The following is an 18,199-nucleotide window of genomic DNA, read 5'->3' as shown; positions in this document are numbered from 1 at the left end:
GCTTCGGCCACCGTCGGACAACCCGTAATCCACACTGAGCGGAACCGGGGGCCCTGCGCACTGAGCGTGGGGCTGCGAGGAAGAAAACCTCTCTAAAAAATTACCCGGTGGCAACACCACACTTGGCCGTCCGCTGGTCTTCATGATTGGTGGACGCCAAGCAAACCGTAATCCGCACTGAGTGGACCGGGGGCCTTGCGCACTGAGCGTTGGGCCGCGAGGAAGGGAACCTCTATAAAAAATCCCCGGAGGAGGAGGAGCCCCTCCACCTCCTGTGATCATCACAGGATGAAGGATGGGGCTCAAGCACGCTCATTGGGCGGTGCTGGGTACGGCGAGCACCGAGGTGCTGCCGTGCGGCGTGTGGGGTGTTTTTCCGCGGGGCTATGCCGGACAGGGCCTCCCATACCGGACAGGCCCGCGGAAAACACCAGTGGATCCTTAGGGGTCGTGGGATGGGGGGCCTTCAAGGCCCTCGGCGCGGCAGGTATGGTCAACTCGGCCATCCTGTCGGGCAAATACGTCGGTGTGCGGCAGCACATTTAACTGCAGAGGACTTCGGTCGTGGGATGGTGGCCTTCTAGGCCGCGCATCGTGGTCAGGGACCTCACCCTGTATCGAAAGGCGGTTTCCGGTGTCCGATAACACTGGACAACTATGTAATGGCATCTCGAAAAAAGAAACTACCCCAGGAGGGTACCCTCAGTTCGGCTGAGGGAGAATCCCTCCCTGTGGCTACGGCTGCAGGCTGCCCCTCGTATTCTGGGGGGGGCAAGGGCTGCCTTACTGTCACCCAAAAAACGACCTTGGCGAGAAATTTGGATTCTGAAGCATGCGATTTGGTTTTAAGGAAGGAAAAAGAGGTTGGTGTTGGGAACGGGAGACCTGCAGAGTGCCGTGAGGCGGCCCCAGGTCAGACCAATGATGACACCATGGAGTGCGATGGTAGGGCAGCGTCGGATTCCGATTGCAGCCACATCGTCGTTTCCGAGAGGTCCCAGATTTCGGAGGCGGCCGCAGCGATGTTCGGCGCGAAGCGGCCCCGCCTCAGCGAGGGATCCGAGGACGAAGACCGGGCGGTGTCCCTAGCGATGGCAAGGTGGCGCCAGCAAGAAAAGAGGGCTGCGGCCAAAGCTCGGGCCAAGAATAAGGAGGAAGACCTCGAGAAGGAAGCTAAGATTGCTCGTTTCCGGCGCGAGACAAGGTCTGCGCTGTTTTCTCGACCTGCGGAAGGAACGGGAGAGAGATGCGCCGCTCAGCTTCATGAGCAGGTGCAGGAGGACCTGGAGATTATAATGAAGGTGGCAACCAAGTCGTCCAACCTAAAGGGTACCTTTGTGCGGGCCTTGAAGGACGCTGCGGCATCCATCAAGGAAGCTGTGGAAGTCCTCGGGGCTCGCACACAAACGGAAGAGACACAGCAGCTGCAGGCAGACAATGCCCGCCTGCGCGCCGAGATGGACGCACTCCGTAAGGAGCTTGCTGCCATCAAGGAGGACCTGCGGACACGGGGTTCCGCTGGCCATTCCGACCCTGATGTGACAATGGAGGCCGCCCCCGCATCACGGCCCCCACAAACACAAACACCGAGCGAGACGCTCTCCGTGGAGGAGATCTGTCGTGCAGTGATGGTTCAGGTCGGGGGGATGATGAACGCCCGCCTGGCCTCGCTGGAGGACAGACTTCTCCCGGAGAAGAACCTGCGGCCGCCTCTCGCGGCCGATACGAGGAAGGACGGGAGCACATACGCCGACAAACTTGCGCGGCAACAGACGGCACCCAAAGTGGCGGCTCAACCTGGCCCCAGCGGCACTCAAAGGAAAGCCCCATCGGCGCCACACCAGCGCCCGTCGGGTCCTGCCCAGACCTCCTTACCCGCTAGCGGGGAAAAAGAGAAAAGAAAGAGGAGGAGAAAAAGGAAGAAGAAGAAGAAGAAAGACCCACCACCCGGGCAGCAGCCGTCGCAGCCCGCGGTTGGCGAGTGGACAAAGGTGGGCCCTAAAAGGCGGCCTCAGGTGAAGAGTGGTGCTGCAAAGCTGCATGTGCCTCGGTCGTCGGCAGTTGTTATTACGCTGCAGCCGGGCGCTGCGGAGCAGGGTGCCACCTACGCCAGCGTCATTGCCTCGGCGAAGGAGAAAATAAACCCAGCCGAGTTCGGAGCCCAGGGCGTTCGCCTTCGGAAGGCTGCCAATGGGGGACGTGTCTTCGAGTTCCCGGGCGCCTCTAGTGGCGAGAAGGCGGACTCCCTGGCCCAAAGGCTCCGGGAGGTCCTGGATGGTGGTGTCGTCCGCGTCTCCCGGCCTATTAAGTCCGTGGCCCTACGGGTGGCAGGCTTGGACGACGCCACCACCAGTGCCGAGGTGGTTGCCGCCATTGCTGCAGCGGGAGGGTGCCCCGCCGAGCAGCTACGGGCCGGCGCAATGTCGACCGGCCGCGACGGACTGGGATCAGTCGTGGTCCAGTGTCCCGTCGCGGCTGCAAAGAAGATTGCGACCGTTGGCCGCCTACTGGTGGGTTGGGTGTCCGCCCAGGCCAGGTTGCTAGATGCCCGCCCCATCAGGTGCTTCAGGTGCCTGGCTCCAGGGCACATATCTTGCCAGTGCCAAGAGGGAGTTGACCGCTCCGGGCTCTGTTTCCGGTGCGGTCAACCAGGTCACAAGGCCCGCGGATGCACGGCCGCGCTTCACTGCGTCGTCTGCGCCGCGGCTGGCGCCCCTGCGGAGCACCATGTCGGGAGCAAGGCGTGCATCCCCCCATACAATGGGAGGAGGAAAAAGAAGGGAGGAGAGGAAGGTCCGAGCCCGACGGCCGGTCAGTCCTCGACCTCATCCCAACAGGCAGCGGCGCCGGGGGCTGAGGAGGTAGCTATGGTCGTCGAATAATGGCCCTCAACCTCCTCCAGGCCAATATCAATCACTCCGCCAGAGCTCAGGACCTTCTGTTCCAGAGCATGGGGGAGTGGAGGATACATGTGGCGGTGGTGGCCGAGCCCTACCGGGTCCCGTCTGGGGACGATTGGGTGGGGGACACAGACGGGCTGGTGGCCTTAACGTCCCGGTCTGTCACAGGCTCTCCGGCCTTCGCGGACGTAGTCCGAGGTCAGGGATACGTGGCGGCCCTCGTCGGCGACATCTTGGTGGTCGGGGTGTACTTCTCGCCGAATCGGAGTCTCGCCGACTTCGAGGCATTTATCTCTGAGATCGGCGTCCTGATAGGCAGAAATCGATCCACCCGAGTGCTCGTCGCGGGGGACCTCAACGCCAAATCCTCGGCTTGGGGATGCCCGACGACGGATCCGCGGGGCCGGGAGTTGGAACATTGGGCGGCGGAGACCGGACTCATGGTCCTCAACCGGGGGTCGGTCAACACGTGCGTGCGGCGTCAAGGCGGCTCCATTGTTGATATCGCCTTCGCCGATGCCGTCCTGGCACGCCGTGTTTGTGGCTGGCACGTGGTCGAGGACGTGGAGACGCTTTCGGACCACCGTTACGTGAGGTTCGGCATATCCGCGTCCCCGTCCAACCTGAGTGGCCCAGATCGGCCCCTGAGCGGGGAGGGTCCACGGTGGTCTTTGTCACGGATGGACCGGGACTTTTTGGTCGAGGCCGCTCTCGTCGAGGCGTGGTTTTCTGCGCCCCGGGAGCGCGTCGACGAGGTCGGTGAAGAAGCGGCGCGATTGGGTGCGGCCATGGCGCGGGTTTGTGACGGGGCTATGCCCAGGGTCCGATCCGTCCCCTCCAGGCGGCCGGTATACTGGTGGACAGCCGAGCTCACGCTGCTGCGCAGTACTTGCGTGGCGGCGAGACGCCGGTATACCCGCTGCCGTCGGCGGAGGCGCCGGGACGCTATGGAGGAAGAGCGGCTCTACTCCCTCTACAGGAGTGCGGTCAAGGCCCTTCGGGTGGCTATCGGCGCGGCGAAGGACCAGGCGGACGATGAGATGCTGAGGGCTCTGGATAGTGATCCATTCGGGAGGCCCTACAAGGTCGTGCGGCGAAAGCTCCGGTCTAGGGCCCCTCCCATCACCCAGAGTCTTCAGCCACATGACGTCGACGCGGTGGTCGCCGGCCTGTTCCCGCCGGCAACTGCCGGTTTCAAGGCGCCTGAAATGGCTGATTCCACTGGGGAGGGAGGAGATCCAGGAGCACCGCCGGTAACGGAGGATGAGCTGAGGGCGGCGGTGTTGCGCATGCGCGCCAAAAACACTGCTCCCGGCCCCGACGGTGTGCCCGGCCGCGCCTGGGTCCTAGCGCTGGAGCCGCTCGGCCCGTGGATACGGGCATTATTCCAGGCCTGTTTGGAGCGGGGCCAGTTCCCGAGTGAGTGGAAGAGGGGGAAACTGGTCCTTCTCAAGAAGGACGGCCGTCCGGCCCTTGAGCCGTCGGCGTACCGACCGATAGTTCTGCTGGACGAGATCAACAAGCTCTTTGAGCGGGTGATTGCCGCTCGTCTCGTCCAGCACCTGGAGAGTGTGGGGCCGAATCTCAGCGCCAACCAGTTCGGCTTCCGCACTGGCAGGTCCACCCTGGACGCCATAGCGCGGGTGAGGGACCTTGCGGAAGATGCGGAGTCCCGGGGCGAAGTGCTGTTGGTGGTGTCTTTGGACATCTCCAACGCCTTCAACACCTTGCCCTGGGAAACCATCAGGGAGGCGCTGGGATACCACGGTTTCCCGCCGTACCTTCGGAGGATCGTCGCGGCCTACCTCTCCGAACGCTCGGTCGCGTACCCAACCAGCGTCGGCTGGTCGCAGCGGGCAACGTCTTGTGGTGTTCCGCAGGGGTCGGTTCTCGGGCCGCTCCTATGGAACATCGGGTACGACTGGGTGCTGCGCCTGCCCCTCCCGGGTGGCGTTGAAGTCGTGTGTTACGCAGACGACACCTTGGTGACGGCGCGGGGCGGCACTCACAGGGAGGCCCGATGCAGGGCTACGGCTGGCTTGGCCATTATGGTGTCCAGAATCCGCCGTCTGGGTTTGGAGGTTGCATTGCACAAGTCTGAGGCCATGTATTTTTACGGGCCTCGACGAGCACCTCCGACCCAGTCCGCGATTATGGTGGGCGGGACTTTCATCGGCGTCGGAGGTACGATGAAGTACCTTGGACTCGTCCTTGACAGCCGATGGAAATTTGAAGAGCACTTCCGGCGACTGGTACCGAAGCTCCTGGGGGCGGCCGGCGGCCTTAGCCGGCTCCTGCCGAACCTTGGCGGCCCGGGCTCGCGGTGTCGTCGCCTGTACACAGGCGTCGTGCGATCCATGGCGCTGTACGGTGCGCCCATCTGGGCAGACACTCTGACCGCCCGGACTCGGGCCCTGCTGCGCAAGCCGCAAAGGGTCATGGCGATTAGAGTGACCCGTGGATATCGCACAGTGTCGTGCGACGCGGCCTGTGTGTTGGCGGGGACGCCGCCATGGGACCTCGTCGCGGAGGTGCTCTCTGGCGCCTACTGGCGGAGGGCGGAAGCCCGATCCCGGGGAGAGCCTCCTTCCGCGGTCGAGGAGGGTGCGTGGCGGCGGGCGGCGGAGGCGCAGCTCATTGCTGTCTGGCGGGAGCGGCTGCTCACGGCGTCTGTAGGCCAACGCACAATTGAGGCGATCCGGCCCGTCCTCGAGCTCTGGATGGGTCGGAAGCACGGGGCTCTCACGTTCCGTCTGGTGCAGGTACTCTCGGGGCACGGTTGTTTCGGGGCGTATCTGTGCCGGATTGCGCGGCGAGAGCCCAGTGCGAGGTGCCACGAGTGTGGCCATGCTGAGGACACGGCCCAGCACACGCTGGAGTTCTGTGGGCACTGGTCGGACCAGCGCGCCGCACTCGCGGCAGAAATAGGGAGGGACCTCTCGCTGCCCGCTGTCGTCAACGCGATGGTGGGTAGTGAGAGTTCCTGGAACGCTGTCGCCTCCTTTTGCGAGGAGGTGATGGCGCTGAAGGAGGCGGCAGAACGACGGCGAGAGGAGGACGCAGCCGCGGACCCTCTTCGCCGACGTCGCGATGGACGCAGGCGGCAGGCGCACACCCGCCGTCTACCTCCTTAGCGGAGAGCTCCGGGCGATGGACGGCCCATTGCCCCATCGTCCGCCGCATACCTTTTTAGGTGCCAGGCGCTCCCGGCGTTATGGGTGCGCCTTATGACGCGCGTTGTGGGGGGTACTCCCTGCCCCCGTGAGGAAGTGTGTCTGCGGTAGCGGACGGTCGCCGGCTGGGTCGCGGAAGATTGCGCGAGTGTTCCCGTGTCCCAGCCGCAAGGCGACGTGGAGGGCCCGAGGGGTTTTAGTGGGTATGGCCGAACGTCTTTAGGCGAGTCCCACACTCCCTGCGCCATTGCACTTCCTGGCGCAGGGGTGCGTAACTGCATTTCCCCTCATAAAAAAAAAAAAAAAAAAAAAAAAAAAAAAAAAAAAAAAAAAAAAAAAAAAAAAAAAAAAAAAAAAAAAAAAAAAAAAAAAACTTAGGTTAGTTAGGTTAGGATGAGGGGCTGGGGTTGGTGGCTGGGCCGGTTACGCCGCTTGCCGACAACCATGTGTATATATATGTATACATATATATACACAGGCAACCGGGGTTGCCGGCTCAGCGCGCCGGCCACAGCCCCCCAGCGGGCCCACTTGTGGGCTCGCCACTGAGGGCGGCGTCTCGCCGTAAGGCGAGCGCCTTTTAGAGGTTAGTTAGAATAAGCTAGGTTTAGTTAGGTTAACGAGGGCGGCGTCTCGCCATATGGCGAGCGCCTATTAGGCTAGCCCGAACTGAGTAGCTGGAATGACCACAGCGAAAGGGGAGGGCGAACCTATAGGTTAAGTAGAATAGGCTAGGTAATAGAGGGAGGCGAGCCCGAGCCAAGTAGCTGCTGCGCGTACAGCGAAAGGTGAGGGCGAGCCTGTAGGTTAGGTAGAATAAGCTAGGTTAGTTAGGTTAGGGTGCGGGCCCACTTGTGGGTCCGCAGCAGCGAGGGCGGCGAACCCAAACTGAGTAACTGCCCTTCTCAGGGCAGCGAAAGGGGAGGGTAAGCCTAGCGGAGGGGGCGCGACCCATTGGGTCGTGGCCGCCGGTCGGGACGTGGGAGCACGACCTCGGTGACACTCTGCTTACAGAGCTGTTACTCGATGGCGTGTGATCCTGCGTCCCAGCGCGTAATCCCGGTGATCACCGGGACCGCGGGCCCCTGTCTTGATCAAGACGGGGGCCAAGAGGTGGGTCTCTATAAACCCTGGCGGCACCAGCGGGGGAGGCGGGGATTCCGAACCTGCATTGCACGGTGTCGTCTCGAGGAGCGCCTAAGGGCGCAGCGCCCCTTTGGGGCGCAGAGAGGGCCCCTCCCGGGGCGGTCAGTGGGGCGTCGCGGTGGTAAGCTCACGCGATCCCGTGGCGCCCCACAGTATGGCCATGAGGGAACAAGGAGGTTTAGTGGGTATGCTCCCATTCGGGGAGAGAATCTCACATAACTCGCGTGTCTTCCCCGAGGCACGGAGTATGCATTAAGCATTCCTCCTTGTATAAAAAAAAAAATAAAAAAAAAAAAAAAAAAAAAAAAAAAAAAAAAAAAAAATTAACGAGTTAATGCCCACCTTTGGATATACTCAATATTATTACTAATAAAAAGAAAACAATTCCAACTAAAATGACATACCGGTAAATGACCCCCACCGACGGTTCCCGCCTTGTCGTGGCGGTGGGGCTCTAGTACCTGTGGGATTTTCACCCACGGCGAAGCTAAGAGGAACCAGGGTCGGTTCGGCGTGCAGGACTGGCCGCTTGCCCCCCGGAGCCGCCAAGTGTAGCGCGCCGGGCCGGCCCACCTGGGGGGGAGGCCTCCAGGGGTGGACTATGTTCCCGGGTCTGCCCCTGTGAGGGCCTGTAGGTAGGGCCGCGGGGGGTGTGGGCGGGTACTGGTTTATCCTGCCACCCTGCATCCCTCGTGGCCGGATGTGTGGTGGGGTCGTGGGGGCTGCGGGTGGGTACTGGTTTATCCTGCCCCCTGCAGCCCTCGTGGCCGGATGTGCGGTGGGGCCGCGGGGGGTGTGGGCGGGTACTGGTTTATCCTGCCACCCTGCACCCCTCGTGGCCGGATGTGTGGTGGGGCCGTGGGGGGGGGTACTGGCTTATCCAGCCCCTCTGCGGCCCGGTAAGGTCGACGGCGGGACCTAACATCAGATCCGCCGTTGGGGGCTGGGGAGGTGGGACAACCGCCTCCCCGGCTTCCATAGCCCTGTGGTGGCAGGTACGGGGGTACCTGTCACCCGCTTCAAAGGGCCAGGAGGACGGCGCGCCTTGGTTCCCGGCGCGCCTCCCCAATGGAGGTTGGTGGGCTTAGCCCACTATCAGTGGAGGAGCTGCTGCGGCGGCTAGCGCAGTCGGGGCCGCGGAAGATATGCGAAAGCAGTACCCGTGACCCCGACACTATGCGCAGTAGGAGGAACAGAGGTGGTTTAGCGGGTATGCTCCCATTAGGGGAGAGAATCTCGCATAACTACCGTGTCCCCCCCGGGACACGGCGTATGCATAAAGCATTCCCCTCTTAAAAAAAAAAAAAAAAAAAAAAACCGGTAAATGACACGCGAAAGCTATAAAATAAATCCCATTACAGCTCCAATCTCCGATACCCGGCGAGCGTTGTTTGTTACGCGCTATGATGGAAATGACGCGACTCTGGCAAACATATCCCATTTCACTGCGTTGAAAGTCTTCGTAAACAAATGTTATTAGATAGGTAGTAGACTGGGCGGAAAATTAATTAAACATAATGAAAATTAAACACCGTAAAATTAGAATTATTAATATTAGTTTTTGTTCCAATAAGAACTTTGAGTAGCTTATACTATAGTAATATTTGTGGTTTTATAAATTTAGTAAATAAAATTATGTAGTCTTCCTTTATCTTATCACTACTCTAAATAGATGTACTGTTTATAACTCTGACTATTAAAGTACTAGTAACACTTCTTTGCTTTGAAATAAATAAGTTGGACGTAATAAATCCAAAAAAATATTTTATCATTCAGCAAAAGGATTCAGAAGTGTGGCGTAATAAAAAGAGTTATTTAATTTAATGAATTCATAGAGAATTCGGATTAAAATTTATTTAATTTGCCTAATGGCGTTATTTGTGGAACGTGATTAAGTAAGAGCGAGGGTGAGCCGTAAATTGAGTAGCGCGTCGCCTCCTCGTTGACACAATTTTATTTTGCAGTAGTAAAAATAGAATATCACAAATAAGAAAGATAAAACATTGCTTATGTTTGTAGGGCAGGTACGGCGCGGACAAGGAGGTGAGAAAAAAAAATCAACCATTCATTTTCCTTAGTACATTTGTATGTCAACAAGAAAAATAATAAAAAGAATTGAGAATTTGTGTCTTTGTTTTTAAATTGTACGATTGAATTGCTTTTAATATAAGACCGACTGTCATTTCATAAATTAATTACTATCAAAATGGTTTATTCTAAACACCTTAACTTTTTATTTTTTAGCCGACTTCAAAAAGAAGGAGGTTATATTTTTAAACTTTATCAAAAAGTTTAAGTTGTATGAACATTTTCGACGAGACTGTACTTACGAGGTACTTACGTTGTGCCTGCAGAAGCAATTAAGTTCCATTAGCAATATGTTTTTACTCATGCGACTGTACACAACCGAGATTGAATTTTAAATCAGTGTCGGATAAAAAGTATACAGTAAGACGATACATCGCCTCCAAAAACTAACATTCCACTATAATATATATGGGGCATTCCATGCCAACTCATCCGACCGATTGGATTTGCATCTCTGATTTCGCTAAAATTTGGGCATCTTTTTATACCCTTCGAAAAAGTTTTCTATGATTTTTTTCAAATTTATTCATTCAGCCAATCGAGAGATATGAATTTTTGAAAATTTCGGCTATATTTTTTTTAAATAGCCATAACTTGGTGAAAAATTGTCCGATTTGGGATTGTTTTATTTTAAATTTTGTGTTTTTTGATAAACTTTTTGAAAAATTTATGCAAAAAATTATTTATCATAAATTTGATTGTTTTTTTTTTTCATTCCAAAGTTAAAAAACGAATTTTAAGATTGTTTGTATCATTCAAATTTTTTTAAAAAATTCTCAAAAATTCTACTCTTCAAAACACAAATTTTAAGCCCAGTCTCGTAATGGGATAATAATGGGTTATCATTTTTTTTAGCTAAAACTATCACAGGTACACAAAAGTATCATTGCGTTATACCAAATACAGATGGATCACTCACAATGAAACTGATTTATTGCTCAAATAAAACTTATTCTTGTAAAATATTCAAAGGCCAGAAAAAATAAAATAAAAAACCTTTAAAAATTAAATAAAATTTACCTTACAAATTGAAATTTTGACTTCAATTATTTATTATATTGATGTATGATTTTTTTCGAATCTCATCTGATAAAGCCGCCAGTAATACACAAATAGTGGAAAAAAAAAACAGAAAAAAAAATTAATTTAAAAATTAAAAATTAAATATAACTCATCATTATCCCATTACGAGACTAGATTTATTTATTTATTTATATTATACTATTAGATATTTGATGGAAAAGTATTTTAAAAGAAATAAACTAACAGCGAAATAATGAATTTAACTCTACTTCTAAATAATACTCGCAATAGTATAAACTCAAACCGAACGTAAATAAACAACAATGTCAGACGTTCCGCAATGACGGATGGAAAGAGACTGCAGCAGGACATGCTTCCTTATAAAACCTTTTGTGAGACTACCCTCAGCAGTCCTAACAATACTATATATACGTGTAAAGTATTATACTTTAAATAAAGAACACTTACAATTTCGTTGAAGGCGATAGATCTGAAGAAATAGTAAGTAATTGAAAACTCCGCAAAGAGGATTAAAGCAAGCACCTCTTGTAATAACGCCATTCAGTTAGCTTAAAGTTTCAGTATCTATGAACTGGAAAGTTTTCTCTTTAAGCATTAAGATTAATGAGATTTTCTGTTATGAAAGATTTTAACTAATTAGTTTATAAAAGGTTAATAAAATACTTTACTGAAAAGAGTTACCAATATTTTACGGTTATTTTTTATAACATACATAACAAAGGCCTGTGAGAAAATAAGATTTTTATGTATTAAAAGAGACATAATAATGGAAATTTTAAATTTAAAAGTCCACCGCCAAAAAATTTCAAAGGTCACTATAGATAAAATAGAAGGTCTATTTTGTTTCTCTTATAGAACTTTGAACAAAAAAAATAAATAAATGTAAACAAAACTATAAAGCAACAATTTAAGTCTTAAATTTTACACGTAATTTATTTCAGAAACATTTACCAAAAACACTGCGCTGTACGGCTCTTACCTTCATGTTGCAATTAAATGTAATTTTCAGGTTCATTACTCGCAGCAACGAGTGGAACACACTTAAATATTCTACGTTCTTTGTTAAAAACATAATTATTAAATAATGTTTTATTAATACCACAACAAGGTCCCTAAACACAATAAAGAAGAGAAAATGGTCGCACGTCTTATTCAATAAGATAAATAACCCGAATCCAATTTGTTCTACGCACGTAGACACATAATTCTAAGGCAATAAACTCGAATTAATGATAGGTCACTCAATATGTTAACGAAAAAGTAGCTAAAAGCTGTGCAGATGTCGTTTGTGATTTCAACACTTAATTATGTATATATGTATATATAATCACAGTCACATATATAATGGTGGTTGGTGGGAGACTCTTAATATTAATTAGGTTGTATTTTCAGAAAAAAAAAACTAATATACACCTTGACTCAAACGTGGTGGGGACATGACTTGAGCTTATATAAACCCTTGCACGTCAGTCTGACGATCAGTCTGAAGAAGATACTCGGAGGAACAAGACGTGGCTACAAAGTGTTTTGTAGTGTTGTGTTGTGAAGTGAAAAAATCAATGTCTGCCTCAACCGTAAGGAACCCGCCACTGTCATCATGTAAATACTTATTACTTACTTTTATTATTACTTACTTACTTACTTACTTTTTTAAATTATTTTTTTAATCAAAACTTTTACATTTGACTCTTACAGGATCGTCCTAGAGAAGACAAAGAGTCACATATATAATGGTGGTTGGTGGGAGACTCTTACAATAACATCCTAAAATGGACAAAGAGTCGCATATATAATGCTTTGAAGGATGTCTTTAACCACCAAATTAAACCTACGCTAAGGTTTGTTATATACATAAGTTCCGATACATTAACTTACTTATTTCACTACATAAAAAACGGATTTTATAATTAACTCTTACTATATATATTATTTATCATCAGGTGCAGGTTCTATAAGAAAAAGAAAAGGAAACTCCTTATCTTTGTATGCATTTTAACAAAGGTCGGTTGGGTACGGGACTTATCGACGTACTATAACTACAATGAAGCTCCCTTTACATTAACATTGTACATTCAATACGAGAGGTGTGTTGTACGTGATCGGATAACAAAGTAAAGGCGCATAGGAAAACAACGAACATCTGCTCAACAGAGACGTTTACTTCTACACGTAGCTTCCTAATTAATGTTTACTCTTTCTTATACGTACGTACAATCTTCGTATGTTAAATTAGAAGGATATTGTATATTGGAACTAAATAGTTCGCTCTCATATGATTGATTTATAAATCACAAAACATTTCTTGAGCTACTGCGATCTGTTGGAATATCATGTACATAGAAAATTACATTATTATCAGTTTTATTTATGTTTATGTTAACACGAAACATACACCGTATTCTCTATAGCACTGTACCAAAATACAGTTAAGTACAGAATGCTTTAAATAATATAACTTTGATACTTGAATTCATCAGCGAAATTGCAGATTGCATGCAGTTTTTGCTGAAAAACATTTTTGACAAGTTTGAGATTTCAGTTGCTTGTGCAGATGGTAAAAGTTTAAAGTATAGGGGTGAAATTAAAAGTGACAGTACATACAACAATGCAACTATAGTTTTTATGACTATACTAATTTCAGAATAAGGACATTTTTGTATAAAATAACTTGACAATAAAAGTCCAATAAATTCTTTTAATCGTAATACACAAAAAATACACCTGTGTTGTCGTGTATTTTTTCTACATAACCAATATTTTACACGTATGTTATTCAGTAAAAATCTTAAACACAAATAAATATAATCTGGCTAACATTATTTCAAATGAAAATACCCACAAAAGTAATAAAACACAGAGACTTACTGCAAGAGCGCGGGTCGTGACGCTCTAATATCCCAGTGCATTTTCCTTGCACAAACTTGTAGGCATTTAGCCAAATACACTGACTTTGTTCCCACGTATATCATAATTTTTAAACATAATCTAGTCTACGGATTTTGTTATTAAATAAAAGAGAAAGGTTTATTACTTTTTTACGTGTTTTATGCACATTGGAAAACAGACTTTTTCGCACAATATGTTTTATAACGTTGTTTAGCACAATATTTCTTATACCATTTTATCAGATAACTGCTATAAAATTGTAGTAATAATATTATTCTATGAAAATGTAATTATAGTATTGAAATATGTATTTAAATTCCAGTTATAGTTTTGGTAATGTATGATAGAATGAAAAAGAACCATTTTGCATGCAAATTACGGTAGTCATTTTACGTAAAGCCTGGTTTCCAGCGCTGTAGCGAAACTTATGTGCTAATGGCTTCCGTTTCAGATGTTTGTGGCCACTTATCCGAGTGCACTACTTTTTATTTACCTCGTACGGAATGGTATACTATTTGTACAGTCAAATTGCAAGGGATTACTTAAATAAGGCGAGACATTTTTCAAAAATGGTCCTGATATAGAAAAAAAAATGTGTCACGTTAGGGATATAACTTGAGAAGTAATTTTTCTAGTGGCATTATAAGAAAAATTTAAGTTTAGATAATTTGCGGGTATTTACTCCAGAAGATAAGGCAAAATTATTACTGTTTAGTAATGATTAATCCAAGTCACTACTAGTGGGGAATATAATTTATGAGGTAAGGACGAAATAATAAACCCAAATTAAAAAGTAATAAAGAAACAAAGTTCGTTCTAATCTAATTTTAACTTGTTGTCGCACTGATCTCAAAGGAGTCTTTTATTCGCAACGCGCTTTGTCACATTGCCCTTGATGTTCATTGCGACCTCATTTCGTATTCCTTTGAATGCTCTTTTGAAATTAAAAAAAAAAATACACCCGCAGAAACTAAAAACACTGCAATTCTATATAACTGTTAATATATTGCTGAAAAATGCTTTAAAAACATGTTTTATTAATTTACAATAATTAACTCTAAATCCTTACTATATATCCTTACTAATATTATAAATGCAAAAGTAACTCTGTCTGTCTGTCTCGCTTTCACGCCAAAACTACTGAACCGATTTAAATGAAATTTGGTACACAGATAGTCTAGAGCCTGAGAATGGACATAGGCTATATTTTAACGCGAAAAGGGGATTATAAGGGGTTGAAAATGGGGGTGAAAATTTGTATGGAATTATCGTCATTTTTGCAGTTAGAAGCTTGAAAGTTATTTTTAAGGCAGCTAATTTGATATAAATAAATATGAAATCATTTTTTCTCTGGCACACCTCTCTCTATGATCTTCTACATTCATACATCAAAGCATAGCACGTCGGTTAAGTAAAATAATTAGCCAAAAAAAAAATGTTACACCCGAGATAGTATTTCTCGCAGACGAAGTCGCGGGTAAAAGCTAGTGGGAAATAAATCATTGTGACAATAATGAGAAAAGAGTATTTAAGAGTACTTACTTGAATGTATTGGAGATACAATGAATATGATGAATATCTCGGTATTTTCCGCTACTCGTTTGTCACCTTATCCTACGAAAAAATAGATAAAATGAATATCAAACTCATTCGGGCATGAGTTTTTTCATAATAATTTATGTCAATGATAAATGATAATTTATCATATTGTATTACTATAAAAATAATTAATTAGTATTGTAGAATGTTACTCCGCTCTCTGTTGTATCATAAAGTTATCCTACATCTATACAAATTAGATTTACAACCAAGTGGTTGCCTTCGTCAGAGCAGAAAGAAAAAGGAGCCTATTATATGCTCGCATACCGGATACTTTCCCGTCAAAGTCCCGTCAATGTCAAACATGAATTTTTCGAAAAGTAGGCGGACAGACAAAAAAAAAGAATTTCGTTATAAGCTACGCAAATATATTCGTGCGAATGTTCGCGAAATATGTTTTATTGTTTCAATATTACATAAAGACAATTAAATTTTATTAATTGTATAGATATATATTTTTTTTTATTTAGTTATTCAAGTGGCTTTGTCACAATGCGACCATACCGCCGCATTTCACTTGTATATAATTTTTCTATAACCAAGTCAAAAATCACAATAGAATTAACGAACCAAACCTACCTTCTTATGTAGTGTCCTCCATAACAGAGCAGAGGTTTTTATTTCATTTATTTATATTAAACTCATTATATTAAACTTATTAGCTTATTACATGTCTTGTTTATATGCTGCGACCAACTGAACCTATCATTTATAACCAGACCAAGATATTTATGCTCATGGACCTACTAAACAGGTACACAGTTAGATGTGCACTTTCCATTGTGGAGACACTAAAAAAATAAAAGAGTTACTAAAAAGTTAGAGGGATAAAGTTCATAAAAAGTAATGCCATTGTAATAATAATATTTAAAACAACGTAAAAATATATTTACGGAGTTCATTGTTAACGGCTATCATTAACATAATTATAATGATGGGAAATCACATTTCAATGAACACGCGGTTTTAATTAAATTTTAACGTAATGGATACCTGTTTCAATTACATTTTAAAATTAATTGATTGATATGTACTTGTAATGCTTCTATAACAAGTAAAAATATTTTAAAGATAGTATCATTTTGAAGTAATTGAAACTACCGTTGATAAATTTTGCTTTTTACAAGTATCCTTGCTTTGGAATCCAGTAATCCAGTACTACAACAAAACCGGACAGCAACCGACTTCGAGTACGCGCACAAATGTGGGCACAGTGAGTGTAGTTTGTCGACAGCAAAAAATAACATCAAGTGCGGACTTAATGTACAGTGAGAACGCGGACAGTAGTAGTGGTCGCCGAATCAGAAAGAAGGTAGACCGATACGGCTATCTTTAACATTTTTTACACTTCCGCACAACCAGTCAACCCGTGAACATGGCGCATGCAACTGTGCCGAAATATCGGGAGCTCAAACAGCCTAATTGTGGTAAGAATCCCGTTTCTTACGAACAGTATATCCTTGCTTTGTTTTTCAATAAACCAAGCCTTTATTATTAAGCCAATCCATAATTTTAAATAATCCTTTATAGTGATACTATATAATTCGGATTATTTCCATTTAGTAAATATTTCTAAATAACAGAAAAGTGTCTTATATATGTTTAACATTTAAAATTTTACTTTCATACTCAATATAAAAAGATAGGCGAAAGTGCCATCGAGACGGATTCAAGAAGATTGATGAATCTTCACTTTTGAATAGTCGGCTTACTTTAGAATGAGTTTTTTTTTTCTTCGGAAGCTCAATCTTGTTTAACGAGTTTTCTTTGCGATGAAAGAATATTAAAAATCTGTAGATTTTTTTTATTAATAAAAAACTTAAAAACAAAGAAAACAGAACGAATTATATACTGTAAATTAAACGTTACTTTAACTTGTTATTATTATAAATAGGAATGTTTAGATGGAAGGAAAATGCGCTGGAATATTAGAGCGTCACAACTCGCGTTCTTGCAGTTAGTCTCTGGGTTATATTACTTTTGTGGGTATTTTCACTTAAAATAATGTTAGCCAGATTACATTTATTTGTGTTTAAGATTTATAGTAAATAATTTCATTGAATGTTGAATAATGAATTTCAAATTTTCTAAATAAAATGTCCGTATTCTGAAACCAATTTGGTCATAAAATAAACTATGTATGTATTGTTTTACTATCAGTTTTAATTTCAACACTATACTTTTATCATTTGTACAAACAGTTAAATGTCTCAAGCTTATCATTATAAACTTCTTAGCATGCAATTTCGCTGATGAATTCAAGTATAAAATTATATTTTTAAAGGGTTTGTACCTAACTGTATTTGGGTACAGTGCTATGGAGAATGCTTGAGAAGTCTTTGGTTCGTGTTTAAATAAAGGGCTTACAGAGCTCTGTGGATTCAAATTAATACCAACTTCAGAATATTGTATTACTACAGTGTTGTGCAGTGCTGTGTAATGCATCATATCGTGAAGTCAACAAAGATGAGATGGAGCATCCAATGCTGCCTGAACCGAAAGCACCTATCTTCAGATTTTAGGTGACATTTTCTCGCCACGCTAACAATGTAAGGAGTTTTTTTTTTATAGCGCATGAATTTATTTCATCATGAATCTTAGTTCTAAGGTTTAATTTAAATGAATTACTAAGCGACTCTTACAGGATCAAAAATGTGACGTGAACATAGAATAATAAATAATCATAACAAGTAATCTTTATTATTTAACCAAACATCCTAAAATCTTTTTCAATGTGCTCAAGGATTGATAGGTTAGTTTGTTAGGTTGTCGTTTAATTTTCAAGGATTAGCTATAGAATACCCAGAGGAGTAACGAGCTGTCGTTTCTCATGAAAAAGTAAATTTAAAAAGGTTAAATTTCGGACGAATCTCTCAAAATAAGTCGACCTTCCGCTTCATTAATATTGAACGTGGCTTCAACTCTAAATCCGTCCCTTGTGTCAACTTTAATAACAGCTTGAATGCTAGTCTTTTGAATAGTTACTTGTTAGAATTTCACTGACGCAAATAAAAGTTTGCGATTCATATTTATGTACTGCATTGTTTCAAAAAGAAGTGATATTTGTGACTTAAACGAAAAAATAATATTGAATTAAAAAAAAACATTAAACTCGTAGAAGTGGCTTGAAAATAATATCATTTTGGTGTGTCTTGTATTGTTAGAAGAATAATAATTAAGAATACAATATATGTTGACATATGTAGACTTATTCTGTAATTTTTCCTTGAAGCCACAGAAACATTTCAGATTATCACGAAATACATTGATCATTTCAAATTGTAAAATATAGAAATTTTATTCTATCTTGTATGATGTGTTCTTACATTTCAGGCTGACGTACCGAAGCTATGTCATGAAAGC

The 18,199-nt window shown here is 45.4% G+C and overlaps 1 protein-coding gene across 1 annotated transcript; it reads left to right on the top strand.

Annotated features, from left to right (window-relative positions):
• Nucleotides 1-662: 662 nt before the first annotated feature.
• Nucleotides 663-2,882, top strand: LOC123723616. The gene has a single exon (XM_045686822.1). It carries the CDS (start codon nt 663-665, stop codon nt 2,880-2,882), a length of 2,220 nt encoding a protein of 739 aa, XP_045542778.1.
• The last annotated feature ends 15,317 nt before the right edge of the window (nt 2,883-18,199 follow it).

This window comes from Papilio machaon, chromosome 4 (genome assembly GCF_912999745.1).
Source record: "Papilio machaon chromosome 4, ilPapMach1.1, whole genome shotgun sequence".
NCBI lineage: Eukaryota > Metazoa > Arthropoda > Insecta > Lepidoptera > Papilionidae > Papilio > Papilio machaon.
Note: the sequence above shows the minus strand (reverse complement) of the source record. Positions and strands in the feature narration are given on the sequence as shown.

Bases quoted from the DNA above. Each gene is read 5' to 3' on its own strand.
- LOC123723616 (XM_045686822.1), top strand. From the start codon at position 663: ATGGCATCTCGAAAAAAGAAACTACCCCAGGAGGGTACCCTCAGTTCG.